The 24,039-nt window shown below is 44.8% G+C and overlaps 2 protein-coding genes across 2 annotated transcripts; one reads left to right on the forward strand and one right to left on the reverse strand.

Annotated features, from left to right (window-relative positions):
- The first annotated feature begins 2,802 nt into the window (after nt 1-2,802).
- Nucleotides 2,803-8,217, forward strand: XBP1 (X-box binding protein 1). Its single transcript, XM_084868188.1, is given in 6 exon segments — nt 2,803-3,107; nt 4,335-4,431; nt 5,379-5,507; nt 6,461-6,496; nt 6,499-6,606; nt 7,110-8,217. Coding segments are annotated over 6 exon segments (1,164 nt in total). The 5' UTR covers nt 2,803-2,868; the 3' UTR covers nt 7,665-8,217.
- A 2,763-nt stretch (nt 8,218-10,980) lies between these two features.
- Nucleotides 10,981-21,097, reverse strand: CCDC117 (coiled-coil domain containing 117). The gene is made up of 5 exons (XM_084868220.1): nt 20,750-21,097; nt 20,026-20,076; nt 17,123-17,347; nt 16,049-16,186; nt 10,981-13,889 (listed from the first exon to the last, which is right to left on the reverse strand). Exons 1-5 carry the CDS (start codon nt 20,908-20,910, stop codon nt 13,652-13,654), a joined length of 813 nt encoding a protein of 270 aa, XP_084724346.1. The 5' UTR covers nt 20,911-21,097; the 3' UTR covers nt 10,981-13,651.
- Between the last annotated feature and the right edge of the window lie 2,942 nt (nt 21,098-24,039).

Below are 24,039 nucleotides of genomic sequence, written 5' to 3' on the forward strand. Positions count from 1 at the left end.
TTATTTCCCTTTTCTCTCTCTCTCTCTCTCTTAAATATATTTTATTGATTTTTTACAGAGAGGAAGGGAGAGAGATAGAGAGCCAGAAACGTTGATGAGAGAGAAACATCGACCAGCTGCCTCCCGCACACCCTCCACCAGGGATGTGCCCGCAACCAACATACATGCCCCTGACCGGAATCGAACCTTGGACCCCTCAGTCCACAGACCGACGCTCTACCACTGAGCCAAACCGGTTTCGGCTCCCTTTTTTTTCTTTATCTGTGCCATCTCCCTCACCCAAATGTAATCTCTACCAGGGTTATCCAATAGAAAAAGAATGCGAGCCACTTGTGTAATTTAGAAAATGTTAGCAGCCAATTAAAAAAAACAAAAACAAAAACGGGCAATAAACAAATACCCCATAAAAATAGTTTAACTCAAAATATCAAACAGACCATCATTTCAACATATAATTAACATAAAAATGATTCATGAGGTATTTTTTATACTACGTCTTCAAATCCAGGGTGTATTTCATGCTTGCAGTACATTTTTAATCCAGAGTAGTCACATTTCAAATGCTTAATAGCCAGATTTTAGTGATTAGTGGCTACCATATTAGAGCAGCAGTTCTCGAATTGTGGTTTCATTTTGTTACTGGGTTTTATTTTGTTTTTGTTACATTGAAACTTATGTAGACAGATCGATCCCCAGTGTTTTCTTACATTTCACAAAGACTAAGAACTTTGTATTTTAACTATTTTTATAGCTCTTATCACAAATGCCTAGTAAATGTTTTAACATATTACTGGCATCTGATGCAAGAATTATCAGATTAATCTTACATAGAGGATATGAAACTGTTGAAAGGTTTGCGCTTGGGCGATGGAGACTTCATGGATAGCAATCTGCACTGTCCAATGACCGCGTTTCAGCAGGATTTTAAAATTTTATCAAAAAGATCAAAGCCTTGAAAACAAAACTGGGGGAATCCATTTCAACCTTCCTTTGCTACCCCCACTCACCAAGACCGAAATGCAATCCATCCACCTTTTCTCCTCCTCTGCCCCAGCATCCGGGGCCTGCGCCACAAGGTTCCTCATTGCACTGTCCGGGCCTCGTGCATTTTCTCCTTATGCCTTAAATGATTTAAATCTCTTGGGTTTTCCTTGGCCTTCACAAATGTTAACTTAATAAATAAAAGGTTGCAGGACAGCCCTAGCCGGTTTGGCTCAGTGGATAGAGTATTGATTGACGTGCGGACTGACGTGTCCCAGGTTCGATTCCAGTCAAGGGTATGTGCCCGGGTTTTTCGGGCTCAAACCCCAGTAGGGAGAGTGCAGGTGGCAGCTGATCAGTGATTCTCATCGTTGATGTTTCTCTCCCTTCCTCTCTGAAATACATATATATATATATATATATATATATATATATATATATATATATATATATATATAAATTTTATTTTATTATTTATTTATTTTTTTAAAGGTTGCATGACAATGACATGACTTTTCTCAGAATGCTATACAGCTTTCCAAGGTCCTTGAACCTATAGGTGCAGTTCTCAACCTAAAAGAACTCCAAAAGGCCCGGGAGACCGGAAGCCGTTCTCAGGCACAGGAGGAAGGGACTTCATGCAGCTCCTCTTCTCCGGACAGACACGCAGAGTGTGCTCAGGACACTGTGAGCTAAACCAGCTCACTTTATTTTTTAAAAATATATTTTATTGATTTTTCACAGAGAGGAAGGGAGAGGGACAGATAGTTAGAAACACTGATGAGAGAGAAACATCCATCAGCTGCCTCCTGCACACCTCCTTCTGGGGATGTGCCCGCATCCAAGACATATGCCTTGACCGGAATCAAACCTGGGACCCTTCAGTCCTCAGGCCGATGCTCCATCCACTGAGCCAAACCGGCCAGGGCTAATCTGACACAGCAACATCCTAGAATTACCAAGACCCAGTCCATCTTTTCATTTTTTTTTTTTTTGCAGTCTTTTCACTTTTTTGCATATATTCCAATCACAGGAGTATTACACATCTCATGCACACACACACACACACACACACACACACACACACACTGATCCGCAACCGCCGGGCAGGAAGGAGCCCTGGATTTCCCTTCGTTTTCACACGTGAAATATTTTTTCTCATGAAAAAAGCATTATCATATAACGCTTAGACGAGAGCGCTTGGAAATGCAAAGAAAAGGTCAATGACACGCCTTCCCACACCTATCGTTTTTATGAAACCCCGTCCAAGGCGCCATCTCATCTTCTCGAGGCTCGAATTTCGCGGAATTTCTTTACAATTTTTTTTTTTCTTTCTTCTTTTTCTTTTTTCCTCTAGCCTAAGGCCCGATTCCCGTCCACTCCGGGAGGGAGGAAGAGGCGCACGAGAGAAAGGCCTGTCGACCAGAGATCAAAATCTGTCCGTCTCGGGGAGGGACAAGGAAGCCGTCCGCCTGGGAACACCGCGGTTCCGAATGAAACTGGGTCAATTCTGAGTAAAAATGCGTCAGCCTGGGGGGGAGGGGGCGTCAGTTTGTTAAGGAAACTCCGCCCGGCCCGGACCCTGACTCTGTAACCCGGGGGGGTCCCAGGTCTTGGGGGGCCCGCACCCCCGCACCCCCGCACCCGCTCGGGGCCGGGTCTCTCCGTCGCCCCCGCACGCCCTGCCGGGAAGAGCCGCCGCCGCCGCCACGCTGGCCGCCTCGGCCCCGCCTCCGCCGGCTCCTGGAAGCCAATGGGAGACGACGTCCCCCACGCGTCACGCGGCGCTGGCCAATCGCGGGAGGCCACGATCGTAGAAAGGCTGGGCGCGGCCGGGCCGGGCGGCCGGGCGGCGGCGGCGCGCAGTCGCGCGCGCACTCTCGGGCCATGGTGGTGGTGGCGTCCGCGCAGAGCCCGGCGGCCGGGGCCCCCCAAGTGCTGCTCCTGTCCGGCCAGCCCGCCGCCGCCGCCGCCGCCGCCGCCGGGGCCCCGGCCGGCCGGACGGCGCCGCTCATGCTGCCGGGCCAGCGCGCGGCCGGCGCGGAGGCGGACAGCGGGGGGCCGCCCCTGGCGCGGAAGCGGCAGCGCCTCACGCACCTGAGTCCCGAGGAGAAGGCGCTGCGGAGGTGGGCGAGGGGCCCGGGTCCGAGATCGGGTCCGAAGCCGGGCCCGGGGGCCGTGGGTCTGGATCGGGCAGGGACCGGGCGCCCTGGGCCTGGCCGGTCCGATGTGGCGCGGGGCGGGGCGGGGCGGAAGTCTGGACTCAGTGGAGTCCGGGCTGCTCCGGCGTTTATTTTATTTTTAAAAAAATATATTTTATTGATTTTTTTTACAGAGAGGAAGAGAGAGGGATAGAGAGTTAGAAACATCTATCTGCTGCCTCCTGCACACACCCTCCTGGGGATGTGCCCGCCACCAAGGTACCAGCCCTTTGACCGGAATCGAACCCGGGACCCTTCAATCCGCTGGCTGATGGTCTATCCACTGAGCCACACCGGTTCCGGCTGCTCCGGCGGTTTTTTTATTTTTTATTTTTTTGTTTCCTTTTCTATCTCTTGAGGGAGGATGCCTGGAGCTGGGTATATTGAGTCGTTCAGCTTTTGTTGAACTTGGAGTGGGTGATCCTCTCGGCTTGCCTCCTCCGTTTGGAGGGGCCGCTGGAATGACAGCTGTTGGAACGGACTCTGAGGTCACCGCAGCCTGGAAATGGCATTTGCTTCATGCCGTCGTTGGGGAGAGGGGGGGAGGAAGGAAATGCTGGGGACTTAGTCCTCCGGGCTGTTATTTCTTTTCTGGTGGGTGTGCACTTGGTGATGAAGTGCCTCCTGGAGCGGATGGCGGGCTCCAGCCCCGGGGTCTGCCCGGGATCTCAGCCTCGGAGGGGATTTGTGCTTGGGGGGAGAGGGGGGAGAGGGCTGATTTTTGCAGCCTTCGCTGGATTGGATCAGTCCTGGTTGGATCCTGTTCGAGGGAATTGGGAGTCAGGAAGCGGCGGGGAGGGGAGTGGAAAGGGGAGGAAGAAAGTTCTTATGTTGCAAGAGGAATATTTGTGTCCAGCCCCCGCGCTGTGGCCAGAATGAGACTGAAATGGATGATGCAACACGGATGCAACACGGGAGAGAAGAGAGCAACACGAGAGAGAAGAGAGCAGGCCTTCAAGACAGGCTGAGAGAAGGCTGTGTTTTTGTTTTGTTTTTGGTTATTGAGGGGAAGAGAGCCTGGATGGTATTTTACCAGCCGTCCACCGGATGCTGTACGTTTATGTGAAAGCACCAGCTGGCCGAGTTTTCGAAGAAAGATATAAATAAGGTTGGAGATGACTCAGTTGTGGTGTGCCCCCCTTCTGTTCTCAGGAAACTGAAAAACAGAGTAGCAGCGCAGACCGCCAGGGACCGCAAGAAAGCCCGGATGAGCGAGCTGGAGCAACAAGTGGTGGATTTGGAAGAAGAGGTAAAAACAAACAAACTCCTCTCTCTGCTGCATAGCCTTCCTTGGTAAATGGTCTGACCCTGGCTGCCCACCCCAAGTTGTGGTGGTCCCTCTGGAATAAAATGGAGCGTGTGATTACAAGTGAAGGCTCAGTGAGGGGTAGACAGGTCGTTGGGTAAAGGGTGTAGCTTCATGAGAGAAATGACCCACCCTCAGGCATGTGGTAGTAGATCTGTTTCAAAGTTGGCGGATGACGGCAGTGTTTATCAAGGGAGTGCTAAGAAATTATCAAGGGCAGATTAGGAAAGAAATCATTGCTTAAACTTGAGTCCTTTCCTGTCATGGCCAAAGTCCACTAACGGTTCCCTTCCCCTAAACTGTTGCCATTGACACATCCTAAATAATGATTATTTACATTATCATTATTATTTTTTTACATATTTTGATTTTATGGCCCACTTTTGTTATTACCTGCCAATTCAAGATAGGGTTGTTTTTTTGTTTTTAAAAACATCATATCTAAACTAATATAGACCTTTGCTGAGGTCTATATTACTTGGAGGCATTGTGCTATTTGTGACCCCATGAACCGGCACTTCTTAAATAGCTTCTTTTTAGTAATTATGACCTGGGACCATGGTTGGCAAACTTGAGGCTTGTGAGCCACATGTGGCTCTTCCACAAAATACCCCAGCCTGGGCAAGTCTATTTTGAAGACGTGGCATTAGAAGAAGTTTAAAAAAATGTGGCTCTCCAAAGAAATTTCAATCGTTGTACTGTTGATATTTGGCTCTGTTGACTAAGGAGTTTGCCAACACTGACTGGGGCCTTCTAATACCTAGTGTGAACTGAAGAAGCATAGCTTTCCCAAAGGAGAAGGAAGGGAAATTAATTGAAGTGAAACGCCGTCAGGTGTATTCAGTGAAAGAATTAGATGTTTTAACAGACTCCTACGAACTCTCTTCCAGAACCAGAAACTTTTGCTGGAAAATCAACTTTTACGAGAGAAAACTCATGGCCTTGTGGTGGAGAACCAGGAGTTAAGGCAGCGCCTGGGCATGGATACCCTGGCTATGGAAGAGGAGGAGGAGACCAAGGTAAGGATCCCCTTTTCTGTTAGAACTGTTTCTAAGAGGCAAGACGTGACCTCTTTAATGACACTTTATTTTCAAGTGTGCATTGAATAGTACAAACCCTAATACTTAGTAATAAGTTACATGGCGCTCTAAGAGCAGGTACGAACACATGCCAATAGCCCCTAAGATGTGCCAGCATGAGAGAGCCTGTCAAATCTGACTTCGAATGCTACCAAAATTATAGCAGCTTTTTGATGACTATGAATAAATAGGGAAAGGACTCATTCTAATAGTGACACTTCTCTGATAGAAGATTTATGGCTTTTAATCTATGGATTATGTCAAATCAGTGACAATGCCTAAGTGGTCTGAGATTGACAGGAGTGCAGTTCTCCTCTGTGGAGGTAATGTTCAGGACAAACTTTAAAATAATTGCTATCCGAAAAGATTCTGGGCCTGAATTTACTACTTTATTACTTTAGTTATTCTTACGGAGAATATCACTGGGATATTATTTAAGGATATCAGTACTGCTTGAGCCTTTGGGGAGTAAAACTGTTTCAGGGCGTGCAAAACCACAATGAAAAGGTCCTTTATCATTTCTCTTCTCAGCATCCTAGGCCTGCCTCTGATTTTTAGGTACATGTGGCTCAATGGTTAAATGACTGATCACAGTTCGATTCCTGGTCAGGGAGGCAGCTGATCAATGATTCATTCATCATTGATGTTTCTATCTCTCCCTCCCTCCCCCGTCCTCTTTGAAATCAACAAAAATATATATTTTTAAAAAGCTAGTCTTACTCCCTTTTCTCATCTTTCCTTGAGGACTCAAGAAAATGGAGAAAACAGAGGTCAGGGAAATTTTTCAGCCGTAAAGATCAGTTTTCTAAGTTGATTGGAAGTTGGGATCACAGCTGCCCGGTGAGCATTTCCGTGGGGTTCTCAGCCATTTGTTCATTTGGCTTTTCCTCCAGGGGACCGGAGCGAGGCCGGTGGCCGGGTCTGCTGAGTCCGCAGCACTCAGACTACGTGCACCTCTGCAGCAGGTGCAGGCCCAGTTGTCACCCCTCCAGAACAGCTCCCCGTGGATTCTGACAGTGCTGACTCTTCAGACTCTGAGGTATGGGGTTGCTTGGATTTACTGAAGAGGTGTATCACTAGTTAATTCCGTGTTTGATATTATTCCTACCAGCCGGATTAGGACAGAAGCTGGTTTGGGCTGGTTTAGGGTTGAACATCAACTATCTTCTTATTTCCAGGTGACTCAGGACATGGTGCGAAGTGTAGATAGATGGGTCTGGTGGGTTCCGGAGGTTAGCCTATAGCCGTGGTCGGCAAACTGCAGCTCTCAAGCCACAAGTGGCTCTTTGGCCCCTTGAGTGTGGCTCTTCCACAAAATACCACGGCCTGGGCAAGTCTATTTTGAAGAAGAGGCTTTAGAAGCTAAGTTTAAGTTTATAAAATGTGGCTCTCCAAAGAAATTTCAATCATCGTCCTGTTGATATTTGGCTTGTTGACTTAATGACACTGTCCTATAGCATAATGATTCATTTCTATCACAGGACCTGGTACTTAGTGTTCGAGGTAGATTCTCAGGTGCATTCTAATTTTTGCCTCTTGCAGTCTGATATCCTGTTGGGCATCCTGTTCAACTTGGACCCAGTCATGTTCCTCAGATGTCCTTCTCCAGATGCCACCAGCCTGGAGCAGCTCCCAGAGGTCTCCCCGGAAGGACCCAGTTCCTTACCGGCCTCCCCTTCTCCATCCCTGGGGACGGCATCAGCCAAGCTGGAAGCCATTAATGAACTGATTCGTTTTGACCACGTGTATACCAAGCCCCTGGTCTTAGAGATGCCCTCTGAGCCAGAGAGCCATGCTGATGTGGTAGTGAAAATTGAGGAAGCACCTTCCAGCCCCGCAGAGAAAGATCACCCCGAATTCGCCGTCTCAGTAAAGGAAGAACTTGTGGATGACTTCATTCCAGAGCTGGGGATCCCAGATCTGCTCTCCTCCAGCCACTGTCTGAAGCCGTCCTCCTGCCTCCTGGATGCCTATGGTGACTGTACCTATGAGGGCTCCCCCTCCCCTTTCAGCGACATGTCCTCTCTGCTCGGGGCAGACCATTCCTGGGAGGACACTTTTGCCAATGAACTCTTTCCCCAGCTGATCAGTGTCTAAAGAATGACCCGACATCGCCCTTTCCCTGATTTTTACACTGCCTGGAAGACAGCAGAGCAGCCTGTCTGTGCTTCATTCAAAAAGCCAAAGTAGAAGATGCACAGCGAAATATTTGTCCGTTAAACCTCCCAGGTCACCCCGAGTATTGTCTTTTGAGACACTCAGCAGTCCAAGGTACTCAGATCCAGTACTATATCCAGAATGACAGCTTTTGAGGTTGTAGCTTAAGGGCAGTAGTTTGCTCTAAAGTACTTACAAAGGGACATCAGACAGGGAGTCTATGAATGGCCCCTTTATCATTTCTCGTCTCAGCATCCTAGGCCTGCCTCTGATTTTTAGGTACTGTAGTTTGCTTCTGCAAGCAAAGAGAAACCTAGTGGAGGGGACTCCTTTCCCTCAATGTACAGTTCAAGTAAAGATCAAGAATCTTTGTAAAGTTACAGAAATTTACTATGTAAATGCTTGACGGAATCTTTCCCTGCTAGTGTAACTTTTGGAAGGTGCTTTCTTCATTTATTTAAAACTACCCACGCAATTAAAAAAGTGCAATGCAGTCTTTGTTCTCTGATTCCTTCTTGGATCTTACCATGTTCTCCCCAGGTGTTTCATTGTTTGCTGCCATAGTGACTTATCCAACTTCAGTAAGCATGCCCCTTTTGAAATGCCTGAAGGTTTTTTCCCTGTAATTACTGCTTGCTAAAATTCCTGGAGGCCATAAGTGATATAATCTACTCTTTGAGCAGTTACTGTATTTCAGGTCATTTCTTTAGCCTAACAGGCCATTATCACAGCTAGTAAGTGGCAGAGCTAGAACCCTTAACCGCTGTTTTGCTATACCGTCTCCTGTGAGAGAAGAGATGAAAATCCATTTTAATCTCCCATTCAATATAAAAATTTTCTTGCCATTAAAAGGTTTAAGAGCACTTTCTAGAATCAGACTCCCTGGGTTCAACTCTGCCACTGGTTAGCTGGGTAATCCTGGACATACCACTTATCTCCTCATCTGTAAAGGGGCCAGTTGCTAAAGGATTCAGAGATGGTGTATTATAAGCACTTAGGATATTGTAGGCACCATCCCAAGCACTAAGAAGTTAGCTATTCTCTCCTAATCCAATTTGGAAGGGTTTTAATCACAGAATGAGATATACATACTCTAGAACTTGTTTCACAAAACAATGAACCAGTTCTAGAGGCTTGATGGCCTCATCCTTCATGGTGCACCTCTTGGGAATCCTTTGGTTTTCCTCACTGACATTTCAACTATGCCCGCATTCTATGCCAATGTTAAGGCAACCTCTGGGGAGATCAAACTGGAGGAGCAGACGAAGATGGGAGTCAGTCCAAGCAGCAAGGCACAACAGGCTATGGTTTTAGTGCAAGGGAAGGCTTTCGGTGGTGACTGGAGTCATGTCCACAAGCACACTTGAAGGCAAGACAGCCTATGATCCCTGGTCACTGAAGCCAGAGCCCCATCCTGGTGCGAGGCATGCAAGCTTTGCTTAGACTCTGAGTTTCTGTATCATAAATACAGTCTCCAGCTGTCCCCATGACTAAAAACTTGATCACCTGATTTTCTAGAACTGAAAACTTAAAAGCTGAGAATCTATTTAGAGATTGTGTAGGCAGCTGTAACTACAGATGCATTTTAAGCTTCCATCAAAATAGCAGAAGCATCTGGAAACTGAGGCGCAAGTAATTTACATTCAATGACATCACGTGAAAGAGGCAGCTGTACTAACAGGAATAACACACAGGACATACATAACCTATGTAGGTTACCAGGGTTTTCATTTCTTGCACAGATGGGTGAAAATTACTCAACACTCCTCAGTCTTGAGAAAACACGCTTTCATATTGAAACACTAAATGGAATGGTTGGAAATAAAAATCAAGACCTTTTCCTACAAAACCAAAACAATTTCTATTAAGTGCAGAGGGCTGTCTATAATAGAGATTAAAATAATCAAGTGACATGCCTGCACACCATTTCCCTGGGCCTCGTAACACCAATTCTGTGTGCGCTTCCTTGCTTCTCTAGAAATACTACTAGAGCAAACACAGTAGGCACAGAACTGTAGACAGAAGGTAATCCTGCGCTCTCCAGGAAAATTTTATGGCAAAGGTTAAAGTCTAATAGTCTAATAATTAAATCTTTACCCTTTGACTCTTATGTTCATTAAGGGACAGGAAGACTGGCTTACTTACCCACTAACCAGTTGTTGAAAGACAACATCCTTATCTTGCTGGAGTTGTCATGTCTACAATGCCACTTGTAGAATATTTGAACCAAACGGCTATACACAAAACTAAATTCCCCCTCAAGGAATTAAATGTTTACGCTTCTAATCGATTTTAGAGAGGGGGGAAGGAGAGAGAAAATGATTGATTAGCTGCCTCCTGCACACCCCCCTCACTGGGAATCAAAGCTACAACCTGGGTATGTGCCCTGCCCAGGAATTGAACCAGGGACCTTTCAATGCACAAAACAACTCTCAATCGAGCCACAATGACCAGGTGGCTCATTCCCCAAGGAATTAAATGTTACACTGCGTAGACCACATTTTATCCATAAAACCAACTGACATTTTAGGTATTGCTGCAAAAAGAGTGTAAAACCACTGGTGAAGTCTGAACACTGCCCTTAGTGAATTGGATTATAATACTATCTTGTCACTACCTAAGGTTTTTTAGTTTTTAAACCCGTGAGATAACTTTTAAAAGTCACTTTTAGCGGTGATTTCCAAATTTGGGTGAAAAAACAAGATCCTGAGTTTCCTGTAACTAACCCAAACTTAACCTGCCCATAAATAGGGATCCACATTTATCAAATAATGGTTGAAAACATGCAGGCAATACTGCCCCCCAGTGACCTGTCAACTCAAGAAAGGAATAATCGTGCAATTGAACATTCTGGCATTTTCCTATTCCTCATTTTTAAAGGTTCCAAACCTATAAAAACAACAGAACTGTGAACTTTATATACCCTTTTCAACTCTATATTTGAACATTTTTGAAGACTCAAGTCACCACTGAATATTGGCAATCAATCACCATTACCAATCAATGCTGTTCATACAACAGTAGTGAGTTGCTAAGAGTGGCAAGCATTCTAAGGGTTTTAGGAATGGCAAGACATAGTATGCCTGTTTTGTAAAGAGCTAATTCATTTATGAAACTTACCTTTAACCCAACATAATCATCTCTTCAGAATGTATGTAAGCCCCTCGGTGATATGATTGCTACTTCAAATACAATTTAGAGGAAAGCAAAGCAGTGATTGTCATATTTACTTAAGAACAGGAATACAAATATCTCAAAAAGTCCAAAACACTTATGAAGTTTTATTGAAAACAATAAGATACAGAAACACCAGATTCTCATGTTAAAGCAAAACTGACAGCATTTTCCAGAACTTTCCTAGCACTGCACCATTCTTATCACTATTAAAAAACAAAACAAAGTTCCAAATCCAAAACCATTGATTAATGAACTTGCTGGTAACCATTCTTCTCATGGTTCTAGTTCTTTTCTTAAATTTTACATTTGCACCTTTTCAAGAATGAAGGTTTTTTTTTTTTTTTTTATTTGACTGTGAGAACTGGACTTACTTTCTTCATATTAATTTTTTTTTTTAAATCCACACACCCTATTCAAACTCGGAGAAAATATACATTTGTTCATTCAAGCTCACCTGCTTTAGATAATTTTTCCTCTTCATACATTAGCATAGAAAACCAATGTTTGATCCACACTGCAAAAGCTGTACAGAATGAAAAGAAGTTATTCCCCTAGAGAAACCTTAAGGCAAAAGCAAAAGTCTTATGCTACAAAAAGAAAAACAAAACAGAAGCATGGAGGCTGTGGAGACGGCTCAGATGAATAAGCACCACAAGGATGAAGACAATTTTAGTACAAACGTATGCAAGAACTTTAAAAAAAAGGAGCATTCAACATCCATTTTCCTGCAGAAATAATTGTCAGATAGCTTGACTCCTGAAACAAGTTCTGTTTAGAGTTTAATAAACAGAATCTTAATTCTCTCCTATTTGCTTATGGAATCAGAGCTTGTTTGGGGGCTCTTCTTTCCTCCTTTTCATTACACAGACCTGTGATCAAAGCCCTGCCCCACAATTCCTATATTAGACAAATCGTGTGCCGGGTGCTTCTTGGCAAAGCTTCACCTGCCCTTCCGCCCTCACACTGGGACTAACTCCAAATCCCGGGAGTTGCTTCATGTTTTTGGGTTGGAATAGAACACATTTTTTAACGTGGAGATTTCTTTAAGGCTACAAACGTTACAAGTTGGTCCCATTAAACAATGACTTAAATGCAGGAGTTTTTCAAATGGCATGAACCAGACACTTGCCGATTCCAACAGAATACAGTTTACGTTCATCTCTAAGTCTGAGATTAAGAAACTATGAGCTGGTTTCCAACTGGTTTAAATACTGGTTTGAAGTTTGAGTCATTTTATTGTGTAGACATTAAATATTGTGTTTAAATATTAAACATTAAATCTTCTCCTGACTGTCCAGACAGAAACAGAGAGAGCAAGAACAAAAGGCAAGAGAAGAAACGGTCCAATAAGCAGACCTGTGACTTCTACACCATCTGTAACAGGGGAAGGAGTTCAGAATGTGTTTCAAAACTCCTGGGAGCAAGTTTCTAAAAAGTTACCTCTATTCTTGGTATAAATCTTTTTTTCTCTTTCTATACAAGGTATCTGATTCCTACAAAGGGAAAACAAAAAAGAACTAGGGTGGTCTGTTATGTGAGGAAAGGGCCCATATTACACTATTACACTCATTTAATAAGTTATAGTGAATATTCTGTAGCATTCAAGGAATTGTCATTTCACTTTGCACTACTGAGTCCTTGCCACACAGAAAAGTTCTTCCTGAGAAATAAAACAGTTCAACCTTGGTTATCCCCAAAGGACGCCTCGAGCTGGTTTGTGTCTGAAAACTGAACACTTTCTGCTCGCAGGAAGCTCTTCTCTACCAACCTCTAGGCTGCTGCGTAATAGTTGAGCACCAGGCAAACTGGCTATTTCAGTAAATCTCAACATGGCCTGCCCGTATGTTCTCAGATAATTATCGTCAGTTTTCTAAATGAACATTTAAAACTCAACTTGTTCATACAGGTACCACCTTTTTTTTAACTGTGACGTTATCAATCCTGGGCTTAGCCCACACAGCACTTCCTCGGGATTACCCACGAGATGCTTCTCCCACAGCCAATCTGCACATGGGTTACCTCAAGATCTTTTCAATTATCAAAGTTAATTAAGCTGTAAACATTTCTGAATAGTTCCGTTTATCAATTATGCAAGGGAATCCAAGGAGCTACACTAACACAGAGCAGAAAACCTTTTCTTTGTGTTTTCATTGCATTTTCAGAGGCAGAGAGGTGAGCCACAAAGCTACGGGCTAGGTAATCAATTTAGCTACATTGAACTGACAACTACTGTACACGTTTCAGAGCCTCTATTAAATTTCTTAGCAAAAGGCTTAAGCTACTGCTATCTTCCCTCCTTCTCCCCAGTCACAGTCAGCACTGTAAACAGAGATCGTATCTATACAGGAAGCTGGGATTCAACTGTCGGGGTTCAGTTGTAGTAGCGGTACCCTTCTTTCTTAACGCATCTTTTTTCAACTCAAGAGTCTCAGTATTCTCCAAGTTTCTGAACAATGTGACAGATGATTGAAGTCACCCTTACACATGGAGTGTCTCGACTTGCCTGCGCAGACTGTAACCTCACAAAAATAATCCCTCTAGAAAATAGCTTTTCCCTGGAGGCAAGCTTCCTTGGCAAAAAGGTGACTTTAAGAAATGGCTACCCAAAAATGAGAGTCCCACCCCAAACCACAGGTGGAGATTTCTTACACCCGTTTCAGAGCTTTCAGGTCCCTATGCTATGTAAGTAGGCTCATGAATAAACACATGAGCCTTCTAAAATTTGACAACTTTAGTACAGAAACATATTTCTAGAGTTCCATCTCTTCTTCTGTGCAAGCAGCGGTCTCCAAACTGTTGTAAATAGGCAGCCCGGTCGGCCGGGGTTCCAAGAACAGTTCAGTTCTCCGGGGGAAGGGGGGGTCGGTAGAGGCGTGCTTAGCTTGGCTCTCTCTTGTGTAGCTCTTAGCAGTAGGTGACGGCTTTGGCTTATCAGAAAGGAGTTCGGGGAGAGGTTTCCAGAGCACCAGCTCCATGGAAGGACGGCTCCTAAGAAATAAAATACAGATTTTTATTAAAAACTTTAAGATGTGAAAATAAAAGATATATGTTGAGAAGCTAGTCTGCTATCTAATATGTAGAATTACACAATGAAAGCATCAAAAGAGATTTACTATAATAATGCAAAAATAATTTTTAGAAAGGATATTCAAATATATCAAATTTTACAGTTCTGCATGCATTTTTAATCAAACCAACTGGCTGTACTGATGCTGTGATTAGAATATAAAAATCCGCCAAAACCGGTTTGGCTCAATGGATAGAGTGTTGGCTTGGGGACTGAAAGGTCCCAGGTTCGATCCGGTCAAGGGCATGTACCTTGGTTGCGGGCATATCCCCAGTAGGGGATGTGCAAGAGGCAGCTGATCAATGACTCTCTCATCGATGTTCCTAACTCTCTATCCCTCTCTCTTCCTCTCTGTACAAAATCAATAAAATATATTAAAAAATAAAAAAATAAAAAAATAAAAATCCAATGTGAAAAATAGAGACCCCTGATTTAATACAATTTTTTAGACAGAGTGAAAAGGAGGGGGGAGAAACACTGATGTGAGAGAGACACATTGATGTGGACTACTATTTTGTACTAACCTATTATAAATGAAAATGAAGCACTGGACACACACATTAAAAGTATTCCAGTGTGCCCTTTGCTTAGTATAGCTAGGAAGTATAATGTTGCCTGGCAGATGTGGCTCGCGGTTGAGTATTAACCTATGAACCGGGAGGTCATGGTTCGATTCCGGCTCAGGGCATATGCCCAAGTTGCAGGCTTGATCCCCAGTTGGAGGCGTGCACGAGGCAGCCAATCCAGTGACTCTCTCTCATTATTTATATTTCTCTCTCTCTCCCTCTTCTTTTTTCTCTGAAATCAATAAAAATATGTATTTTAAAAAGTGTAATTTTTGCAGTAAGCCAAAATGATTATGTGCCCAATGCCTGTGTCTGCCCCCACCTAACCTCCTCCAGTCACTACTGCTTTTGATGGTTTCTGGAGTCCAAAAGCAAGTAAAACAAACTAAACACAAACAATAAAGAATATCTCCAAAGGGTAGCTTTTGGAAAACTACCAAGAGCAGAAGGTGCTATGTTTTAGGCTGGAGAGCCAGACCTGCTTTCTCTTGGCTGAACTATTTACCCATCTCAGGGTTGGCTAGTTAATTATAAGCTCAAGTTAGGGGCTGTGATCTAACATCAAGCAGCACTGAACCCACTCTGGCTAAAGGAGTAATGCTTCACCTACCTAGCATCGCTGGGACTGGCGCCCGGGGAGAATGGGTCAGGTATATGCCACGTCCCTGATCATCAAGTCTCATCCAGGCAAGCATAAATGGCACACAGAAACTGCGTACCTCGATACCGAGCACTGGGGATCACCTAGGCTCAAGGATTACAAGAATTACCCAGCTACCAGTAGCTCCTTTGCTAAAGAGCTCCAGGACGTTTTGTTTTTTAGGGTCTTATGTTTGCTTTCCAGTTTCCTCTCTAGTCCTCACACTATACTCTCATTACTCACTGCAAGTGTTTGTTCTCTCACTAGCTGCTTCTGTGTGTCTACTCTCATGATCTAGGAAACCAGAAAAATGAAACTATGTCTAAATTAGGGGCATAACGGTGCTTACAGCTAAAGGCCTGAGAAGCTATACACACTATAAGACAAACATATGAGTTTTGATTTGTAACCTTTGTGATAACTCTCTTTTCGGGCTGCTGGGAGACATTTTGTTTGTTTGTTTGTTTCCTAGGTCTCGATAGTATTTCTGGATAATTATGAAGCCAGGGAAACACGAGGTTTTGAAATGTGGATCTTCTGTCCCACCATAAGAATTTAAGAGAACTGGCTCTTTCTCGCCAATCCCCTCATTCCCAAATAGGATACAGTGCATTTCAGGACTGTATTAAAAGAATCCAAGGGTTAAATAGGCAAAGCAGCCACTCCTGCATTCTTCAAACTCTTTCTTGTAGAGCATTTTGCTCACTCCATTGAACTAAAAAGGTCTGCAACCTGGACTCAACACAAAACCTACCGTTCTTTCCCTTGGCTGGTGATCAGGAGGTGAGGAGATGGCTAGGACAGGATAGGCAATGTCTAGAGACACTGGGTTTTTAAGATCGCATTTAAATGGAAACCAGGAACCAAAACTTACATGGACTCAATCATTTTCTTTGTAAAGACTTCATCAAATTCCCTCTTCAAACCTGTTTTCATAGCATCAGAAAGGACAAGACTGGGGAGATGGTTAATATTTCTGTCAGCTTCAACTTCTTCATCTTCGTCAATTATTCTAAATAAAGGCAGCAGAAGCAGAGGAAAAATTATTTAGTCAAACTATTATATATTCTAGTAATTGGAAAAAAATTAAAATAAAAAGGATAAAAGTAACCGGTGCTATAGCAAAAGGTCAAGGAAAACATGAGGCTGTACATGAGTGGAAAAAAATTACACACAGAATACTCAACATTGAATTTAAGTTTTATATTAGATGCAAAGTTGAAGAATGTGTTCCTGGCCCCAGCTGGTTTGGCTCAGCCTGCGGACTGAAGGGTCCCAGGTTTGATTACAGTCAAGGGCACATGCCTGGGTTGGAGGCTTGATCCCCAATAGGGATGTGAATGAGGGAGCCAATCAATGATTCTCTGTCATCACTGATGTTTCTCTCTCTCTCGCTCTCCCTTCCTCTCTGAAATCAATAAAAACATATATAGCCGAAACCGGTTTGGCTCAGTGGTAAAGTGTCGGTCTGGAGACTGAAAGGTCCCAGGTTCGATTCCGGTCAAGGGCATATACATTGGTTGCGGGCACATCCCCGGTAGGGGGTATGCAAGAGGCAGCTGGTTGATGTTTCTCTCTCATTGATGTTTCTAGCTCTCTATCTCTCTCCCTTCCTCTCTGTAAAAAATCAATAAAATATGTTAAAAAAACAAAACAAAAACATATATATATATGTGTGTGTGTGTGTGTGTATATATATATATATATATATATATATATCCCTGAAACTCCCATAAACCAAAAAATGAATATTTAGAGATAGTAAGTGAAACAATTCTGTACAGTTCTATGAGAAGAGCTTACTTTAACATTTAATATGCACAGTTACTGATAGCTGGGTAATTCTTGTTACAGATCAAGGTATCATCAAATGATGAATTAAACTAGCTTCAACGCGTAGAGACATTACAGAGGAACAAGAAGCCCGTTATGTGCGCCGCCCATTTACCTGTCCTCAATTTCCTGCAGCCTCCTCCTGGCAACTTCACACTGTGGTTCTCCAGTTGTCTGATCCATTTCTTCACAAATGACATCTAACATGCCAGGTGCAGAAAGGCCACTAGTGCATGGATTTACTCCATGGCCCTCTATATCCTGATGTGCACAAAGAATCCAGGCATTAGGACCAGCACAGAGCCCTGCTTCAGTTAGCCTTTTCTTTCTTACTGGGCAACTGGAAGAAAAATGTTTTTCAATGAAAATCCTGAATAGCAATGAAATGTAGATCACCCCTAGCTCTAATCAAATTCTTATATGAAAAAACTAATAACTTTTAAAAAATATATATATTTTATTGATTTTGTACAGAGAGGAAGGGAGGGAGATAGAGTGAGAAACATCGATGAGAGAGAGAATCATTGATCAGTTGCCTCCTGCACACCCCCTACTGGGGATGTGCCCGCAACCAAGGTAAATGCCCTTGACCGGAATCGAACCCAGGACCCTTCAGTCCCCAAGCCGACGCTCTATCCATTGAGCCAAACCGGTCTCGGCTCTAATAACTTTCGATTGTGTGTTTACAAGATGGAAAATCATGCATTTTTTTTCCCCTGTCATTCTCACAGCCTCCTTGAGATATTTTCTTCTACTGCTCTCTCTGCCAAACTAAGCTGTACCTACAAGATTTTGCTTTGTAAATTATAGGTGTTCAATGTGGAAACTTAAAATCATTCCTATTTATTTGGCTCTGGATAGTTCAAGTGGGAGTAAGGAACCAAAAGTCACAGCACCAGCCATATTTTGTCACATTGCTGCTGCTCTGTCAAACTGGTCCCAGGAGGTGGTCTGTAGGCATCCCGTATACCCTTATGCCCAAAACATATGCTTCACCAGGTCTGTGCCAAGAACTACAGGTGCTGATGATGCTGATTTCTTGGTCCTTTCCAAAATGCCAGACTGTCGGTTGGCTCTGAGTTCTTGATTAACGAGCACACCATTCCCCTACTTTCAAATATAAACTATCTTTACTTCCTTGAACATTTTATATTTCATAGAGACCTTAGAGTTCATCAAATCCAAATTCTTTGTTTCCCACATTTGGAAACTAGGATCCAGGAAAACTTAAGCACTCCCTCCAAATGTCATAAACGACAGAATTACATGTTGGGCACCAGACAGACCCACCCTAGGGCCCCTGAATTTTACTTCTGTGCCATTTTCACGAAAACTCCAGCCTCCTTAGGAAAGTTCAACTGCTCAGACTCTTATCATGAAGTAGTGTTTGCAAGCACTATGATATTACCAGTTTAGTTGAAAGCTGAATGGCAAGTAGCCCTGTTCTATTTCAGTATTTAGGCCAAAAGTACTTCATGGTCTGGGCATCAGCAAGTGCAATCTCAAGACCAGAACATCTTGTGTATGTTTCCTGATGTGCACATGTACATACTCGGGAGGGGAACTGGTGGGTTGAAAGGTACATATGCCTTCAACTTATTAGATAATGCCAACCCAAGTGGCATTCTCATCCATGTGTTTGGGAGTTCTTGAGGCTCCATGACCACTCCTGTATCATGTGGCTTTAATATGCACTCCCCTAAAGACTGGTGGAACCTCTTCTCGTTTGGCTGGTCATCTGGATATCCCCTTTTATCGCGTCCACCCCACTGACTGCCTATCCATGAATACAATTTTTGCCTATTAGATCATAAAATTTAAAAATACAGATGTGGTGAGAAGATGGAAAAACAGACATTTCCACTGCTATATAGAATATAAATGGACAACTCTGGTTCTGGCATGGCTCAGTGGTTGAGCATGGACTTAGGAACCAGGAGGTCACGGTTCGATTCCTGGTCAATTCCCAGTTGAGACACATGCCCAGGTCGTGGGCTTGATCCCCAGTCTGGGGTGTGCAGAAGGCAGCTGACCAATGATTCTCTCTCATCATTGATATTTCTATTTCTCTCCTTCTTCCTTTCACTCTGCAATTAAAAAAATATTTTTTTAAGTATTTTAAAATTCTTTAAAAAAAGAAATTTAAGACCCAGCAATTTCCCATCTAGGAAATCCATTCACCTACTTGCAAATATATACGTAGAATTTAAAAAGAATGGCCACGTGCTAAAGCCAAATAATCCAGTAAGGGAAAGACAAGTATCACACGATCTCACTCATATGTGGAATCCAATGAACAAAACAAACTGAGGACAATAGGACGGTGAAGGCCTGGGGCGGGAGGGGTGAGGGGAGGGGACATATGTAATAATTTCAATAATAAGGTTTTAATTTTAAAAAAGTCATCTTAAGATCCAATCATTCTTCACATGCAAAATAAAAATAATAAAAAAAAGAATGCCCAAGTTAGTAATAGCAAAAAATTAGACATAACTTGGAAATCCATCAACAGGATACTGATTATACCTAGCCTTACAAAAGGAATTAGGAAAATCCTATGTGCCTATAGGCAACAAGTTACAAGACAGTAAAGTGAAAAGATTATTGTTTTGCATAGTGTAAACAACATATCTTCTTACAAATGAAAATTTTCTTAATAATTATCCTCCAGAGGAGATATAGGAAACAGTTCACAGTGGTTGCCTCTGGGGGAGAGCTGTGAGCTTGGAAGGTAAGACTTTTAAAATATGTACCCTTTTGCACATTTGGAGTTCTCTCATTGTGTGTGTGTAATATGCACATGGTTTAACACTCAAACTTGACAGCCCATGAGGGAGGGAAAGGTTTCCAGACTCTGCCAGCCACACTGCGACTTTCTCTAAAAGACAACCACCACTCCCCCTGTTATATTTACTACTTCCCGTGCCTCCTTTCGTCTCTGCACTGGAAAAAAACAACGAAGGGCATAAAATAGGGGTCCGTTCAATGCCAAGCAGATCCCTGGCACCCGAAACTTACTCATCATCCTCCTCCTCTAGCTTGTGTTTCTTTTTGCAGGGAACGGAAACACTGTCGAAATAAACAAACAAACAAGACATCAGTTTCCGGGGGGAAAAGAGAAATGCATCCATCGAGCTTGAGCTTCCCGAATCCACTCTTTCCCGCTCCAATAAAGCCTCCTATCCCGCTCCGAACCCAGCTGTCAGCCCCCGGCCCCGGCCCCGGGGGACGGACCTGCAGGTCACAAGGTCATCAACCAGGTAAATGTGGGCAAGTCCTGACCTCCCGGGCGATGGGAACGTAAACTCCCACTCGGTCCCTGTAATTCACGGGAGAGGCACCGGGGCAGACCCGGGAAGGGACCAGGTTTGCGGGGCAGGCGCCGCGATGAGCACTTTTTATTTCCAAGATCGCGCCTGGAGGAGCCATGTCTGCCCAGCTTTAGCAGCAGCAGCAGCAGCAGCAGCATGGAAAGTTGTCCGCATCGGCGGCCCCGCCGAGGGGACACCCGGCTCCAGATGGCCCGGACTCGAACCCGGACCCTACCCGGCCCGGTCGCGTCGGGGAAAGTCGTCTCCCTTCCCCCAGGTGCAGGCGGGCCGAGGACTTACTAATCACGGTCCCCGGAACTGAGTTTCCCCATCGGTGACCCGGGGCGCAGACGCCTCCGGGGGACGGGGCGCCCGGCCCCCCGGTTCCCCGCGCCCCCGGCCCCGCGCCCGCCCCGCGCCCCGGCTCTCACCGTCCGCGCGCCGCGCTCCCGCCCGCGCTGTTCGGAGGGACGCGGGGTCCCGGCCCCGGCGGGAAGGCCCGGCCGGAGAAGGCTGGCGGCGGCGGCGGCTGCAGGAAGTCCGAGCCGCCGCTCAGGGGGAGGCCGCTGAAGGGCCGGCCGAGGGCGGCCATGGCCGGGGAGGCGAGGAGGCGGCGGCGTCCGCGGCCCAGGCCGCCCGCGTCTCTAGGCCCCGCGGCTGCAGCCACAGCGACTGTCGAGAGGTGCCCGCCTCGGAGCCCGCTCTTGACCTCACGTCACGCCTTCTAGAACCCTCCACCCCGGGGCCGCCCAGGGGCACGCTGGGATTTGTTGTGTGTGTATGTGTGTGGAGAGCGGCTGCCGCGGAGGATGCTGGGAGTCGCAGTTCCTGGGGACTACAAACAAGATGGCTGCCTCGGTGGAGCAGGCTGAGGCTGGAGGAGGGACGGCTCTGCCAGGCTCTGGTAGGAGCTGGGTTCGAATCCTCACTTCACAAGGTAGGCATTCCGTTATCTCAGTTTTCTCATGAGTAAAACCTGATGATAATGGTACCTGTCTTCCTAGGGTTGATGGGAGAAGTAAGTGAATTAAACATTTAGCCGAAACCGGTTTGGCTCAGTGGATTGAGCGTCGGCCTGCGGACTGAAAGGTCCCAGGTTCAGTTCCGGTCAAGGGCATGTACCTTGGTTGCAGGCGTATCCCCAGTGGGGGGTGTGCAAGAGCAGCTGATGGATGATTCTCTCTCATGATTCTCTCTCATTGATGTTTCTCTCTTCCTCTCTGTAAAAAAATCAATAAAATATATTAAAAAAACATTTAGAGCCTTTGGAACTCTTCTCAGCACATGGTACAGATTTATTCAATATCAGCCATTAATTCCTTCTATCTAATAAAAGGCTAATTTCCCCCTAGCCCGGGAATGCAATTGGGAGTGAGTTCCAACAGGGGGTGGGGCTGGCTGGCCAACCTCCTTCGGCTCCTCCCCCTATGCCAGCCTTGGCAGGGACCCTTGCTGGACCCCATCCGCGCATGAATTCGTGCAACCAGGCCTCTAGTGTTTTAATATAAATGAAATCAGTGATGTCTTAGACTCTAAGGCTTAGAGGGAACAGCAGAGAGGCCTCAGAGCGCTTGTGAAGTCTTCCAGCTTCTGCCTGGGGCATCCAGAGACAGGCTTGCCAAAGGGATTAGCAGAGTTGGTCAACCCCAACCACTGACTGTGTCCTACTTTTCCCATCTCCGGGAACGGCACCACCGTCCAGTCTGGTTTGTGCCAACGTGCCTTGGTTGTGGGCACATCCCCAATATGGGGTGTGCAGGAGGCAGCTGATCAATGTTTCTCTCTCATTGATGTTTCTGATTTTCTATCCCTCTCCCTTTCTGTAAAAAAAAAAAAAAAAAAAAAAAAAAATCAATGAAATATATATATATTTAAAAAATATATACATATCTTAAAATATATTTTATTGATTTTTTACAGAGAGGAAGAGCGAGGGATAGAGAGTGCCAGCAACCAAGGCACATGCCCTTGACCAGAATCGAACCCGGCACCCTTCAGTCCGCAGGCCAACGCTCTGTCCACTGAGCCAAACTGGTTTCGGCAATAAAATATATTAAAAAAAGAAAAAAAAAAAGAAAGAATGATGTGTTGGTGGGAGGTGGGTGCTTTCATTCGCTTCACTGAGCCAGAACCAAACAGGGTTGCCAACCGCTCCGATGTCTGGAAGCCTACCACCCCTGGGGCTTTGTCAGGGACCACATGAGAGTGTTCCTGGCTTTGGAAGTCCAGCTAAACGGATGAATTTAGAATAAAAGGGAAAGATTTTGGAAGGGGGCAGAGGGGAGCAGTCCCACTGACTCAGAAGCTATGACTCAGAAATAAAGTCTTTTTTAATTTAATCCCCCATGCCAGAAATGATTTGCTGGAAAGCCCAGTGACCTTTCCAGTGGATGCTAATAGGTAAGGGGAGTTTCTTTGAAGTCCCTCCAGAGATGTCATTTGAGGCAGTCTTTATCTGATTTCTTCTCGCGGTCAGATTGTTTTGGTCCTGATCATTGTTCTGAACAAGGAATAAAGATCGTTGATAAAAGCATATCAAACACTTCTTTCATCTCCTTTACAGAAGAACAGCATTTAACCAGGACATTTGCTTGCCTGGTATATTTACTTAGAGGAGACCAGTAACTCGTGCTCCTTGGAAACTGTGAGGGGTTAGAGATTGTACTGATACCCCCAAGTACCAGTAAGCAGACAGCTGATCCCTTTCCTTCAGAAGATCCATAAACCCTCACATGTTCCCGGGTGTAACTGGATCAGGATTCAGAAGATGCGCAATCCTCTCCAAGGGTTTGAATATTGTTTCCTGGCATTTTAAAATCAGAATGTTCTACTTTAATCTTACTTGATCCAGAGACTTAAAAAATACTTTTTTTGTTGCTTTGGAAATGAATCAAGCACTAAAACCGCATGTCCAAAGATCCAAAAGGGGAAGTGGAGTTGCTTCAGGCCGGGTTAGAAGAACACGGAAATCATGACAAGAGATTGTCAACTGTCCAGAGAAATGAAAAGGGCTTGACCTCAAGGTGGCGCTGGAAATGCGGGTAGTGTTTAATACCAGACTGATTCTTGATAATATTAACTCCATTTGGAAAGGTAGGCAGGAGGCCCTGAGGCAGCTTTGCAGGTTCCCAAACAATGCCCTGAAGGCCATGCTGACCAGAGGACCATCACCTAGGGTCTAGTCATTAGGAAGACGTGGCTCTAGGGCAAAGGTTGGCAAGCCCATGGGCAAATCTAGTCCAATGCCTGTTATGTAAAAAAAGTGCTACAGCCAAAACCGGTTTGGCTCAGTGGATAGAGCGTCAGCCTGAGGATTGAAGGGTCCCGGGTTCGATTCCGGTCAAGGGCATGTACCTTGGTTGCGGGCACATCCCCAGTAGGTGTGCAGGAGGCAGCTGATCCATGTTTCTCTCTCATCGATGTTTCTAACTCTCTATCACTCTCCCTTCCTCTCTGTAAAAAAAAAAAAAAAAAAAAAAAAAAAAAATATATATATATATATATATATATATATATATATATATATATATATATATATTTAAAGTGTTACAATGCAAGTTGAGTAGTTCCAAGAGAGGCAGTATGGAAAGCCTAAAATATGTACTTCCTCTCCTCTTGCAGAAAAAGTTTGCCAAACCCTCCTCTGGGGCCTCAAGTCGGCTCCATATCCACCTCCTCTTGCATCTATTGGTCTAGTTAGGGGCATGGTGTGTCAGCATCA

The sequence above is a fragment of the Pipistrellus hanaki genome (assembly GCF_964339955.1).
Source record: "Pipistrellus hanaki genome assembly, chromosome: 19".
Taxonomy (NCBI): Eukaryota; Metazoa; Chordata; class Mammalia; order Chiroptera; family Vespertilionidae; genus Pipistrellus; species Pipistrellus hanaki.

Coding starts and splice junctions, on each gene's coding strand:
- CCDC117 (XM_084868220.1), bottom strand. CDS start 20,910: ATGGCCGCCCTCGGCCGGCCCTTCAGCGGCCTCCCCCTGAGCGGCGGC. Junction 16,187..17,122: donor CTGCAGGAAATTGAGGACAG/GTAAATGGGCGG, acceptor GCCTTTATTTAG/AATAATTGACGAAGATGAAG. Junction 13,890..16,048: donor AAGAAAATGATTGAGTCCAT/GTAAGTTTTGGT, acceptor TTTATTTCTTAG/GAGCCGTCCTTCCATGGAGC.